Consider the following 15,801-nt stretch of genomic DNA (forward strand, 5'->3'; position numbering starts at 1 on the left):
AGAAATCTGAATCATTCCCTTCCGAATCTCACAGAGACGGAGAGCGCGAGTATTAGCTGTCCATGAGTTAGCAGCAGGAGCAACTTTATGACTCTCTATGGGCTTCTCCCTTGACTTTATGAGCTTCTCCTCCTGTCTATACGGTAATTTCTCTTTCTTCGAGAGCTTCGCTCTCCGGGTGCTGGATTACCCCCTTGGTAATAAACAAGGGGGTAGTCTATCAGTCTATGGTAATAAATAGTGTTATAGTGAGGAGAGTAGAGGAGGAAAGTAGAGGAGGAAAGTGATGACGACAGCTTGTAGGATAAGTGTGAGTACCAAGCAGCATCTCCCAAAACCAGACTAAAAAAATGATGTGCACCCCTGACTATAACACTCATGTGCTGAGGCTCAGATGTGTGTTGGGGGAAAACAAAGCCGTCTTTAATCCGTGACCGCTAACTGCACGCATGTGTGACGTAAATGTGCTGGAGCAGAGCTGTCAGGGGGTCTGCCTGTGACATTTTCATTTACACTAACTCAAGACTGGGACTCCAGCAGACCACAGGAGCAGCGCCTCGAGAACACAGCGGTCCGGTTCTCATCCTGCTCATGCTCTCAGACCGACACTCTCTCTCACTTTCTCTCACACTCGACTTGAGGGTAGACTCTTTTCAACTGGGCCACCTAGCAACCATCCAGACACCTTATCAATGCCCTGACAATGAAATTTGCACAGTCAAAACACAGTCTTAAGGACTGTTCACACCAAGAACAAAAACTATAAAGATAACTATACTAGCACCCACACCAGAGGACGATACAGTTCTGTTTATTCTGAGCACAAGCTGCAGTTTTGTCCTCTGCTGCTTTAAGAGCTCGAGCTCTTAGAGCAGAATGGATTCTGATTGGATGTCAATGTTTTTATCGTTCATCAGCTTGAAAATAATAATTTTGAAAGTGATTCCAATGATATTGTTTCTCTGTTCTCTATTCTGCTTTAATATACCCAACAAAATCAAAATGCAAATTACATATATGCTTTGTCATTATGGTAACAATCTGCTTTTGTAATACTAAAATTTTGATTTGTAACTTTTATTCTTAAATGGGAAATTTGCCTGGACTGAGGTCAAAACACATGCAAGGCAGGGTATTGTTACATAATCTGACTGCATATGAAATCACCTTTAGCTGAATAATTGATTGTAGATTGGGAACGCACATACTCACACAGTGTTTGAAGAGTGTGAGGAAGAACACAGTGTTCATAAGAGGCACAAGCATCAGGTCAAAATTGACCTTGAAGCTCTGGTCCGATAAACCTCTCTGGAAAGACCCTCAGAAAATGTCACACCTGTCATGACAGAGCTAAACCTGGACGAACAGTCATCTGACATCAGCAGGTGTCCCTTTTCCTAAAGAGACGTGGCTTTAAAAGTCCAGCGCTCATTCTACCGTACAGAAAGAGCTCTTTCGGCTCTTATCCCTGAAGTTGAAAGGGTATAATTTGCGAGGGCTGAAGTTAACATCTAGAACCTTTTCCATCAAAGACAGAGGCACCTATAAATGTCTCCCTGGAGGAGTACTTTAACGCGTAGGATAATATAAGCATCATTAATGTTGGCCCAAGCCAAGAGGCATGCAGACAGTTGAGAGGAGGCGGATTAGCAGGTGTCTGGGAGGATGTGTGGAGTTGTGCTCTCCTGGGCATAGCACCCCCCAAAAAAAGCTCTGAGAGAGGCTGGAGTTCAGTGTTATGCTGATCAAAAGCTTCTCGACCGGGGGGGAACAGCACAGGACATATTAGAGAGACGGGGTGGGGGGTGGGTGGGTTTCTTGATAAGAGCTCATGGTGGCACAAGGTAGTAGAGTTTTTCAACCACTCATATGATTGAATTAGAGAAGAGTTATTTATGTTATGAAAGAGACACTAAACACTCTAAAACACTCACATTGAGTATTAAATCACTTCATGAAATAAAAATAACCACTATTACAAGAAAAATAGACAAAGCTGTGAGATATTAAGTCACTCTGGGAGATAAAAAGTCATAATTTTGAGAAAGTTATATATAATGTTATAATTGTGAAACAATATTAAGTCATATAGTGAAATAATAAATCACTCCATAAGATAAAAAGTCACTATTGTTAGACAAAAGAGTGAGATATAAAGTCACCCTGGAACATAAAAAGTCACAATTATGAGATATATTATATATTAGATTCAATGATAACATTTCAATTATGAGAATATTAAGTTAAATTGTGAGAGAAAAATATCACATTATTGTACAACATTATTATCACTTCATGAGATTAAAAACTATGATGAGAATAATACACAAAACAGTGAGATATTAAATCACTCGAGGAAAAAAAAAGTCATAATTATGAGAAATAGTATCATAACTGTTTAATATTAAGTCACACTGGGAGATATAAAGTCATACTGTGAGATATTAAATCAATTGATGCCATATCCGTTTGAATTTACATAAAATAAAGTTGCAATTGTGAGACAATTATTGACAATTATGCATAGTAACCTTACCTTTTATTTTATTATTACTTTACTTGATCTGTTTTAGGTGGAAACCTAAACTGTCAATGACAGTTCTAATAGAGCAAATGCTGTTAAGTGCCTTGCAATCTTAAAACAAATTAATTTTTTTACTAGGACTGTCAATTGATTCAAAATTGTAATCAAATGAATTACATGGAGTTTGATTAATTAAATAAATTGCAAAGAATAATAAAAAAAAAAACTCAAATGAAGATAATTCAAATACATTCCATTATTGTGCCAGGCAAAAGCAATGAATAGTCCGAGATGTCTGAAGCCTTGCCAGGGGGCGTTTGATTCCTCTTTCTCTCATTCCTCATACACTCATTTTTATTACTGAGTGCAAATCAGCGCTGTCAGAAAAAGTGGCGACCCGTGTAAGAGAGCGTTAATGGTTATCCATCGGCCAAGAGATTCACGCTAGAAGCACTGAGCGGCACGGGCTTTAATAAATACTGTGTCTTGTGAACGCAGGCACTCGTTCAGAGGAACCAGACCCCTGGAAGCCGTTGGGCCACTTGCAGAGCTGCCAAACGACCATGCGGATGAAATGATTAGGTTTGTACTATTCACCTTTAATGCATATGAACAAAACTATTTATAATGCTGTCATAAAGCATGAGAGCTCCCACACCACACACTAGGTATATATGACCTTGGTGCTCGCTGTCAGATTCAGAAACGAGTTATGAAACTCGAATGTTAATGGCCAAGGGTTGAAACTGATCTCAAGCCAGTAGCCGAACACACAAGAGTCTGCCAGGAGACAATGAGGTGTGAAGCAGCCGTGCCGATCGCTATCGTGGTAAAACTCAATTCTTTGTATTGTGGCTTTGGCCAGCTAATCTTACACAGCTCATTAAACCAGGCATGGAAACTAGACTCTCACTGGGAAACAATTAACGATAAGACAAAAAGGGAGAGAGTGTTTGGGAGAAGAGAATTTCTGTTATGCAGTATGAGCAAAGTGATTCTTGAAAACCCCCACAGTCTCTGTTACCAACTTCAAACTTTTAACACCTGTCAATATGCTGAATGTGTTTGCTATTTCTTATTGAACATAAAAAAATAAAATAAAATAAAAACATTTAAAATAGAAATGTGCATCTGTAAAAAAGGAGGTAAATGATTTAGGGCAGTGTTGATATTGCCAACTAAAAAAAAGAAAAAAGTTTTCACTTCAAAAAACATAAATGGAAATAAGAAATGATGCAAATCTATCAATCAATCTATCTATCTATCTATCTATCTATCTATCTATCTATCTATCTATCTATCTATCTATCTATCTATCTATCTATCTATCTATCTATCTATCTATCTGTCCGTCCATCCATCCATCCATCCATCCATCCATCCATCCATCCATCCATCCATCCATCCATCCATCCATCCATCCATCCATCCATCCATCCATCCATCCATCCATCTATCTATCTTTCTATCTGTCTGTCTATGCTATTCACTAGTGCATCAAAATAAAAAATAAACATATCTTTTTTTTTTATTTAAAATAAAATAAATAAAATACCTTTGCGTGACTGAAAGTAAATTAAATATAAAAGTCCGGTTAAATCATTAAACCAGTTTATTTAGATGCTATCACAACCAGTACATATTTTATAAGACCTGACAAAGCAATGTTTACACCTTATGTTATAATGAATGATTTCAACTCATGAAAACATAAACCCATGTTTCTCACGGCTCTTTCACGACACGTCTGCCTCCGCTGTCATAACTAGTGGGATCGGCAGTAGTCTTGGGGGAAGGTTAAGCATTTTTTTCCCCCAGCCTTATGATGTCAGGGATGTTACTGAGTGTACGTGAGGGCATTACAGAAACATGAACACAACAAAGTCAACTGTGTCCCCGAGACAGATGCACGGTTTGATTGTAGATGCACATGAAACGATTCTAATCTCACAAGACACAAATATTCACTGTTTGACCCAAGAAACGTGCATCTGTGTTTTCCATGTACGCTCATTTGTTATTCCTGGATGATGTATGAAGCACTGTGGCTAGAAACGCTTAGTGAATGCTTAGCAAAAAATAGATTCCTTCCCGACGGCAGCAGTGCAGACTTTGTTCAACTCCTGAGAGAGCTCAACAGCACTGATGCTGTTTTCTCGGAGATTACAGCCTCTCTTTAGCAAAGATCACACTGAATTTGCCCTTTGACCTCTGTTATTGTCTGAGGGGCATTAGGCAACTTCTCACGATAAAGATTTGAGCCCCAGGAGCAGAAGAATTAAACCGGTTGTAGTAGACCTCCAAAACAAAACTAGGAACCTTTAAAATCGCTTAATACTAGGGGTACTAAGGGATTTTGAAGGTTCCTAGTTTTGTTTTGGAGGTCTACTACAACTGGTTTACATGCATCCGAGTTCAAAAACACTTTCATTTTCTTATAATATACATTGCAAATCACCTCATTTATCAAAGAATCTGAAAATGGTTAGTTCGAAGATTCAGTTTCTCTAAACCTCTCCTTTCCGCGAGCCTACTCGTCTCTGATTGGTCAGATGGCCCAGTCTGTTGTGATTGATCTACCGCTTACCGTTCTGAAGGCTTCCTCAGCACTTGATACACAGTGATACGAACAGTAACATTTCCTGGGAAATTGGCACACAATATATGTAATAAGAATGGAAGTTGGTGCAATCGGGGATGCCACTGAGGCTACTTTTTCTTCCATCATAAAGCAGACGAAACGTAATAAATGCTGTTATATATCTTCTATACGTTCGGATGCCTGGAGTTCGGGAACGCAATCATGTGAGATGCTTCTGGGAGGTCATTATACTAAATCATTTTGATGACAGACTTTGGCCTAGGCATTTCAGAACGACCAAACCAACATCTGAGATGCTGTGCGATGTGATTGGTCCGCTGGTTAGTCCAGTTATCCAATCAAATCCTCGGTTGAGGCAGTCAAGAGTTTTTTGGTTGTACATTTTTTAGAACTTGCGCATCTTGGCGTTCCATCGAGCGTTTTTATTTATTTTATTGCAATATCCCAAAATGTGCATAAAAACAGGTAGATGGAAACATAGCATTGTCATGCTCACAAAATTCACCTGTGGGCACATTGAATTAAACGTGAAAATATTATGTAAAAAAGAATGAAATCGAAATTTTTTGGGTAAATTTTTTTTTGTCTTTGGCATTTACTCTAATCATGGGCCATCACGATGCAAAAGCAAATTGCAGTTTGATTCTGTGTGTATGTGCGTTTCATGGACACGTTTTCCCATGAGGCCTGCATTTAAGACTCAAGGAGCACAACCTTTCAGTTGCTTGGCCAACAATTCTGTCAGCGTTTCTTTTGTTTAACTGTCCTCTTATACACGAGGCCAGATGACAAGAGGATTTATTAAGGCCTTTTTCTTTCATAGCAGCCAACTGTTGGCGGAACGCTATTGATTTGTCCTTTCTTGGAAAGGCATTCACTTGCTGAACTTACTGTTAGTCACTGTCTCCATTAGGAAACAATAGGACTGTAGGAGACAGTAGGAGAATGATGGGAATACCATGACAGAGAAGCAAGGACACAGTCTAAATCGAAATGATTGAAAACTAGCAATACTTAAAAATAATAATAATTACTTAAAAAAAAGCAGGAAATAAAAATGTGTACTATAATGCGAAAAAACTAAATACGATTATAAAAAAGACTTATGTATTGAACAATTGTTGAAAAGTACGATTTAAAATAAATAAATTAATCATTAATTTTTAAAAAGAAATGAATCATTAATCGTAAATGCCCACATTTTTTTAACAAGAGAGTATACTTTAGTAAAGTTCAAGTATATTTTTAAGTATACTTTATGTAGTAAGTATGCTAATACCAATGTACTAGAAATATACTTGTATGTGTAATCTTTCAATACTACTACACTTTTTAGTATACTTTCAGTGTAACTGTAGTAAACTGGGTATACAACTAAGTTTTTCATTTGTACTTTAATAGGCATTACACACAACTACAAGCCAAGTATACTTAGAATACTTAACTATACTTTTAAGCTTATCTTGATCAAAAGATTGAGTACAAGTATAGGCCAAATATATTTTGCTGTCAGTGTAAGTCAAGTATACTTAAGTGCAATTTTAAGTACATTTCTGAGAAGTACATAAAAAGTAGACAAAGTATACTTTCTTATTTTTAGTTTAGAGGATGGGGGCATTTGACCGACATGTAAAACAACCAAATAAAGCTTTTAGTATGTGACATTTATAGGCAAGTAAATCTAAAATTGATGACACCGCAATAATAAACCGTGTGCAAAAAAAATCTCAACGTAAACTTATATGAAATATAATAACCCTGCTGTGGTGGAGGCTTACCTGTACTCTGCTCTGCTCCAACGCTTTCTCCACTTCCTGTTTGGCAACCGCTGTTTCCTGTTGATGCGTCTGACGCATGTGTTCAATGGCTGATGCGTGGAGATGGTTCAGCTCTGAACGCAGTGATGCTAAGAGGAGAACAAGAGAAAGAGAGAGAGGATGAAAAACAAGACTATTCCAGGGAGATGAACTGCTGTCTGGAGCTGAATTAAACATCATTCATCTCCAACTTTCCCTAAAGCACAGGTGGAAATGGAAGTGACACTCATTCCCCCACCTGCAATTTCCTTTCTGCACTGTCTCATTACGCTGCTTTCCAGTTTCTTCCAATTATACCGTATTTCAATGAGATTGAGCTATAATTAGAGCTGTAGATCTCCTCAGGACTCAGATTTTATATTGGACGTCTAGTTCCAACACTGCTTAGTGTACAAAGCAAATACAAATGTACTTTAAATCAAACTATTATTAACATTACCAACAAAATGGTAAATTATGAACATACATGGCACAGGGTGAATAAGGAAACCATTTTGATTTCTAATTGTGTCTTGATTCTGCAGCCAAAAAGTCTTCTGACAAAATGATGCAAAATGTAAATATTTACTAAATTATTTCTTATTTTAGTTTTCCCAGCATCCAGAAACTCAATCATGACAGATATATGGCATATTTTTGTTGAGTTTTTGAGCTGATTGCAAGATGAGCATAAATTGAAGGTACTTTTAATACAGTTTAGATTTTTTTTTTACATTTGAACTTTGAAAATCATGCAATGTTGGACCTCATCATATTTCCAGATTTGCCATTTGAGTTGGACACAGAAAACTTGTAACATATTTTTAATTAAATTTAAATTTGTTAAATTTCAGTTTAGTTATTTGTAGCTTGAACAGCGGAAAAAAATAAATAAAAGAATAAAGTGATAGAAAAACACCTTAAAACATCCAATGTTGCTGTTCTTTATAAACAGGTTTTTAAAATAATACTTCTCGTGAAAATATAAGTACCGGTAAATGAAAAATGTGCATGGTTTGTGAGAAAGAGTTGTATAATGAAAAAAGAAATCGTTGACATTGATTCAACGTGATCATTGATGCCAGCTTAGAAAAGTCTAAACATGCATTTCAGTTTGAATTTCCATAAGCAGTAGTAAAATATTCAGCTTTTTGCCCTTTTTTTCATCGTGCGAGCTACTCTTTTGCTGACATGTAAGTCATTACTATGGTAACCTATATAGATATTACAGATATTGACTCCACTGTCTCTGCAAATGGATCTGATTTCATCACTTGCAAAATTACACTACAGAAGATTGCTAAAGATTGCATTTGAACTAGAGTAAATAATAAAACAGTTTCTGTAGAGTTTTTACTGCAGGTGTGTAAAAGAATGTGTGTGAATTAGTGGCTGTTACCCAGCATGGCCTTGCCCTCGTCCTCCAGCTCGAAGCGAAGGGTCTGCAGCTCTTGCTCTGACTGCTGTTTCAGAGTCTCGATGTTCTGCCTGTGAGCCTCTCGCAGAGTCTGAAGCTCCATGTGATGCTGCTGCCGGAGACGCTCCTCGAGCTCCTACACACACACACACACACACATCAGTTCATCAGATCAGTTTATCACTCCTCACACTCCTTTTGTTCATATCAACACAAGTTACAATAGGGAAAAAAGTAGTGCTGTCAAATGGATTAATCGCGATATATATATATATATATATATACACTTATACACTACTTTTAGTGTGTGTGTGTGTGTGTATGTTTGTATATAGTTTATATATAAATAAGATATGTTTAAGATAGATTATATATATATATATATATATATATATATATAAATAAAATGTACACACACAAACAAATATTTGATCAATTTACAAACTTTTAAATTAGATGCAATTAATTGATTTGACTACTAAAAATGTAATACTTTTTGTTTTCATCTGTTGCCCTTCCAGGACAGATTGAGTATGCAGGGAAAAATGTACAAAGAAAATGAGAAGTCATGTAGATTTTTTTATTTTTTGCTGGTACACATTTGGTACACACAAAAGAAAGAAAAACATTTAGGAACTAGATACAAGGAGACACTTCAAAAATAAATTATTACCTTGTCCTTCAGGGCCTTTGTACAAACTGTACAAACGTCTGCCTTAAGTAAAATTGGCATAAAGATAATTTGAATAAATTTGGTAAGCTTAAACCTTTGGACAGATGCTCAGAAGTTCCAGTTACAGCAAGAAAATAACAACAACAAAAAACATCACTTGGAAGAACAACAAACCAGTAAGAACAAAAAAGCTGTTAGATGTTACAATTTAAAATCATGTTAGCTAACTATACTAATGTTACAATGACACAATACGACGTAATACTAATCTATCTCAATCTGGTTGCTTAAAGAGAATAGGTTTGCTCAAACTGAAACCACAAACTGACTGGTTTAACCAACAAGAACCTGAACCATTAAGATTAAACCGTAAAAGAGCAACTTGCTCAACAAACATCATCAGAAAGAACATAAGCAATGTTGATTTACCAGATTCATTCAGGTTTTGGCTAGGCCAGAACTAACCAGTAAAAACCAGCAAGAAATTCAAACTAATCTGAAGCCCTATTCGGATGGTAACCGTTTCACATGTGGAGGTCTGTAAAATTGCATGGCAAGTAAATGATAAAACTCATTCATGGTGATTTATTCACGTTGTAGAAGTGAGTTTTGGGATTTTAAGAACCCGAGAATGCACTACTCACGTGGTCAGTCGCAAGATTGTCTGCTGTAAATAAAATATCCTATTTATTATTTCATTATTTAAATCTTCTGTTTAAAAATAGGACGATAGACACGCTAAAATGGTTGTTGGCCTTGCATTTTATTTCAAAATGATGTGTCATTTTAAAAATGAAGAAATTTGCAGAAATAAGCCTCTTATTTTTCAAGAGATAAACAAAGATGCTTGGTTTATATTTTTCATTTATAATTGCATATAATACATATTTTAGAATTGTATTGCATGTTGCTTTCACAATAACGGCCCATTTCAAATGTTGCATGATGAAATATTGTTCTTGTAAACAATATTCCAGAATTTCAGAAATTAAAAGAGTATCTTTAAAATGCATGCAAATCACAGCAAAGCGAAACAGTTATCGTACAGTGCTCTGCAGTGTTCAAAAATGATAAAATCACAGACTAAATGTCAACTATCACCTGTAAATGTTGAAAATACCTGATGTCCCAATGAGAAACAACTACCGTCCAAATAGGGCTTAAGATGTTCTTTTTTAACAAGGTGAATGAAGAATTGCAATAGGTGCACCTGCAAAAATATGCATCACAAGAACAGCAGCACTCAGCCAGAAACACGAGCATAAATCTAACGTATTTATCAAACAACTGCGAATCACCGGAATTATTACTCTATCAGAAGGCACTTATGCATCTCTGCAAACTTATTAAGGATCTTGGATGGCTGCCGTCTCGTGTCTAGCCAGAGCAATGCAAATTAAAGCGCCGTGAATTAGATTAAGAGAATGAAGCTGTTTGAGTGCTGGAGATTCACTGGCGTAATGACGGGTAATGCAGGGCACCTGCCTCCACTGAAACACACTGGAGTCCGTGATTTCCAGCAGAGTGGGTGCGGATGGGAGAGGAAGTGGGTTAGGGAATGACAGGGGACGCAGATTAGACCAACTGCTTCAGTAAACACTGACTGCACCAAACCAGTTGGCAGGACCGTTCTGGAAACTGAGCAGTTTTAAACGCTGAGATCACAATAAAACAACTGATGGGAAAGATCAATGGAGCTGAACGGAGACATGTAAAAACATACCACATGGTCTTTAATGGCTTTGTCAAAGATGGCTTTTTTAAATCAATACGGCCTTGAGAGGATTGCAAAAAAATTAAATAGTACACTTAAAAAAAAAATATATATATATATATATATGTACTTGAGAAGAAAAATTGTGTTAGATATTTTGACATGTTTTCAGAGAAAATATTGAATGAATAGAATTTTCTCACAATATTGTATACTTAACATTGTATACTTGTTAATAAACAAAAACGGCATTTCTGAAACTTTGAGATGTCATATTGCCAAAAGTAAAAAGCACTATTTGATGCTTATTTTTGTCATTTTCACAAATTCATATAAAGGAGATGAGAGATGACAAGAAATAATGGTCGTGAAGGAGGAGGAATACGATGTTGCGAGTGGGATTTGCAAAGCATATGCACTAAACGCTATGCCACAGGTTCAAGGTATTTTTTCCAAGCTATGTTCCTATAAACAAAGTGAGCTGCTTACTTCGGCAGCATTTTAATGCATTGATTTGACCCAAATATCTGTGTGTGCTACTATCTCACCGTTAGCTTAGCTACATGTGCTAACATCAGCTAACTTCATGCTAGGCAGCAGTCAGAAGAGTAGTTTTAGCTAACATTACCCAAAAATATTCAAAAACAATTTTGCTTATACTCATTAACTAATGAATCAGTCAAGCGGCATATTGTGTCAAGTGTGTTACTGACACATTTTTTTGCTAGCTAAAAAACATCATGCATCAAACTGCTAGTGTCAGTTTTCTCTAGTGTAAGCCGACTCGATGCATCCCGATGGCTCTGTAAATCTGAAAAGGTCAGGTCACTTCTGTCATTCAGACAACTGTCATGGACACGGCAGCCTGAGCAGAACAACACACACTTATGAGAAAAAATATCTACAGAAGGATGCTTTTCATCTGAATGACTACGGCAGTCACACATAAACATGCAGAGTTGTGATGTTTTTTCACACATCTCTTCCCACTTTAATGTCATAGAGGCATTTTCACCTTCTCGAGTGCTACGAGAGTGATGCCACATTCCAAATGCGGAAATGAATCTGGAGTGGTAAAAATTACACTTCGCTTCTTTCCCTGCCAATAAATCTTGTGCATGAATTAGTGAGTTATTTTGGGATTCAACACACTTACAATGTTCCCAGATAAATGAGAGAATCCCACTCACACAGTGAAATACAGAAAACAACCCACTAAATGCAAACCTTTTATAGTGATAACTATATTAAAGCAAAATGCCAATCGAGGCCACTTGAGCTAGTGCATTAGAGCAGTGTTTATATCCTTAACTAAAACTAAAAGCTTTAAAGGGATAGTTCACTCTAAAACTAAAATTCTGTCATCATATACTCAAGTTATCTCAAGTTGTTTCAAACATGTATTCATTTCTTTCTTCTGCTGAACACAAAGGAAAATATTTTGAAGAATGTCAGTAACCAAACAGTTAACTGGTCCAATTGACTTCCATAGTAGGAAAAAAATACTATGGCAGTCAATGGGACCAGTTAACTGTTTGGTTACTGACATTCTTCAAAATATCTTCCTTTGTGTTCAGCATAAGAAAGAAATTGATACAGGTTTGAAACAAATTGAGGGTGAGTATATGATGACAGAATTTTCATTTTAAAGTGAACTATCCCTTTAATAAAAAAAAAAATTGCTAATTGAAATAAAGCTGAAATAAAATAAAGTATAAATATTAGTCGAAAAACTAAAATAATTCTCAAACATTGCCTTGGCAACTAACTGAAATAAGTTTAAAGGTGAAGTAAAATACATTCTCTCAATTCAGTTTACTGTTCACTGACTGTATGCCATTCATGGGATTATCTCCCCCAAACGTAAAAAACATTGAGCCACTCAGGCACCATCTAAACATTGAGAGTGGTCTGCTCAGTTCTGTCAATCTCTTTCCAGCTCAGCCAATAGCGTGAGTAATAGCTTGAGTACTGTAGCAGGCGGACCCAGAGGGTGTTTAGCTGGAATGGGACCATTAATGACACGTTGCATGGGAAAAGACATCCAGCTGGGGGTACAGGAGTGTAAGCCAAATCTTGCTGCATTTAGACCTTCAAAGGTTTAAATGATAAAACACGTCAAAGGGAACGTGGCATTGCAAATTAGTATTGATATTACTATTAATAACAACAAAAACACAAACAAAAAATTTACATATAAATAAATATTATTGTCGAGGAAGTAATCTAGTAAGTTCTCTAAAATTTCACTATATGCTATAGTATATATTTTATAATCTTAAATACCTAAAGGATGAAAAACAAAAAAAATGTTTTTTAGAAACCCTTAGATCGTATTGAAAGGTATAAACTAGAGGGAAACTGTGTGATCAATACCAGTGAAAGCTGGCTATAACCCAATATAAGATCTTTGAAATGTCTCACCACTGGCCTTATGGTCAGGGGAGGCAGGATATAAAACGTCTCTCTGGTGTCTTCTGAAACTAGATTTATTTAGCTTTGGTATGCACTTAATGCAGTTTACACCCTCATAAAAGTTCTGGAGACTGGCTATCTGTTTTCATTTCACTGAAAGCGATTTTTATGACGCCATAGGTCAGGACTACTGAAAGCTCAGGGGCCACACAACAGGTGACTCAATAGCCCACACACCTACATTTCACAGTGATTGTTGTAGTTCACAACTGTAGATTAGTTGTAGACTGTATGCGTGACTACAATAAGTCTTGCATCAGTGCAGCTGCTTCAAAATATTCTGCTGTAATGTTGCGGTCCTCATTTAAATAGTTCCCGCTCAAGGTATATGAAAAAAAGGGGGGTGAGGCCTGATTGAGTTGCGTTGGTAGTTTGCTGTCACCATGTCCACCAAAAGACACTGTTTTTTCCACCCCGGAAAATGTGGTTATGGTAAGAGGTAACGCAATGCAATGCCCTTTGATCCAGGCAAACAAACAGAGCACATTGCTTTTTCATTGGAGGGAGGGGCTTCATAGAAATAGGAACTAAACAGGGGTGCGTTTCCCAAAAGCATCATTAGCCAAATACAGTTGCAAGTTATGTTGTTACCGACATAGTTGAAAGACTTCCTGAAACCATAGTTCCAAAATGACATGTGGACTTAAATAGATCATACTCTTGGGCACAATAAGCAAGGTAACATTCAGTACATTTGATAACTTTCATACTATTTAAATATATATACATTTTAGGGTATGTTGCACGACAACGGTGTACTAAAAATGGAAAAGGTTTTCCTATGCAATTTTTTTGCGTACTGATGACAATGTTCTCAAAACGATCCCCGTTCACATGGATCCAGGAGCGCGGAAAGTTTTAGGTTGGGGGTGCTACAATTATTTTTTTTTTTTAACTTTTGTCAACACTCGTTTAAACAACACATTGATACTGCTTTCAATCGAAATGCAACGGCTGTTTACAGTGTCATATACAATAAAAAAGCCTGCACAGTGACAGCAAATAGAAATTAACACAAAAAATCTGCCTACCTTACACAACACTGACGGTGGACTTGCGGTCAGGAGTAGAACCGCTGCGTTTTTTTTTTTTTTTGAGCGGCTGCGGACGAATTCTTTCTACGCACACACAATATACTCTGCGTGTATGTTTTAAAAAAATTAATTTAACATATAAATAACACTTTTTAAATAGCCCACTTAAAGTGTTTATTACAAATAAATGACTAAATGCTACAAATGACTAAATGTAAATGAACAAAAATTTACGTTGCATTTACAATTCTACAGCACCCCCACTTCCTGCGCCCCTGCACGGATCCGTGCAAATGACTAAATGCACTGTATTATGCATGCCATGCCAGTTAGCGATATCACTTTGTAAAGAAACTATGTGCCTATAAGACTGAACATGTAATACACGTGCATGACGTCACCGTTTTCACAAATTCGCGATTTTGCAGTAGACGATAATGGTATCGTTTACTTGTTTTTTAACTTGTACTTTGAAACCTGTTCTCAAAAGCTTGCACATTCAGGCCCCCAAAACGTAAATTAATTAACTATAATAATGTTAAACACATTAATTGCGATCTCGAATCGATTAATTGACAGAAGTTATTATTGCTGCAGCACATGACATCATTAACGGCAGTCCTATATTGTTGAACAAATGGTGTTCAAACAACAAAGGTTTGACCGGTCGTGACTAGCTGGTTAGTTTCTGCCACGATGCATCATACTGTGGTGGTTAAGCAGCGAGTCACGTCATTGTACGGGAAAAGCACCCCAGGGTGTTACTGACAGACTGGGAAGAGAAGTGTTGCAACAATGTAAAATTTATTTATGTATATTTTTCATTGAAGCATGAAAACCTATTCTAGTAGACCCTAAATACAAAATCAAGACTTTGTGAAAGGGCATAATAGGTCCTCTTTAAATACAAAAGACTTGCAAATAGTAATAGATTATAAATATGTTTGGATGAGCCATGTTTGAAGCCGTTTTAATATCTGAAAAAAAGAAAAAGGAAGGCCGGAAAGGGCAAGCTCTGCAATTCCCAGGTATCTTCACAGTGAGTCATCAGGTCCATATGCTCTCGGCCGGTGTGCTGTCGAGGATTGGCACACACAAGCCTTTTACCTACTGTGGCAGCTGCGGGATTTTGGCCTGTTCTTTCCGGCTGGGTAAAAAGCAGTGCTTGATATCAGCAAAAAGCTACAGGAGGGAGCTGAGGAGGATCGTTTCGCCTGTTGGAGCGAGATTTCAGATGGAGGGATCGCACACTCATTTTAGTCTCTGAGGACGGAACGGCGAGTGCTAAGACTGACGCCGTCTTTCTCCTCCGCAGTGCTGTCGAGCCTATTAGCAGCAGAGAAGCGTTCCTCCGCCTGACTTCAAAAAAGCCCTGCTCAATATTGAGAAGCTTGTGAGCAGAGAGAGACATGGTGATGCGGTTGGTGTGAGATTATCACAGGGTGCCGCATCACACTGAACCGCTGATGATAATTAAGCACAAGTCAATAAATCGGCTCCTGGAGGCTGCACGTCTACCTCGAACATGGTGCTCCGGAGCAGAAAGTTATTAAATGAGATTTCATA

At 37.2% G+C, this 15,801-nt stretch overlaps 1 protein-coding gene across 5 annotated transcripts in view; it reads right to left on the bottom strand.

Moving 5' to 3' along the window:
- The window catches only part of fam184ab (family with sequence similarity 184 member Ab), a 110,689-nt gene that overhangs the window by 25,797 nt on the left and 69,091 nt on the right, over positions 1-15,801 (bottom strand). For all 5 annotated transcript variants that reach the window (XM_079584651.1, XM_079584652.1, XM_079584650.1 and 2 more), the window contains exons 12-13: positions 8,322-8,475; positions 6,905-7,032 (exon numbers count right to left, since the gene is read on the bottom strand). In XM_079584651.1, the coding sequence (XP_079440777.1) occupies positions 6,905-7,032; positions 8,322-8,475 (282 nt within the window). The remainder of the gene's footprint in view (positions 1-6,904; positions 7,033-8,321; positions 8,476-15,801) is intronic.

The sequence above is a fragment of the Phoxinus phoxinus genome (assembly GCF_949152265.1).
Source record: "Phoxinus phoxinus genome assembly, chromosome: 16".
NCBI lineage: Eukaryota > Metazoa > Chordata > Actinopteri > Cypriniformes > Leuciscidae > Phoxinus > Phoxinus phoxinus.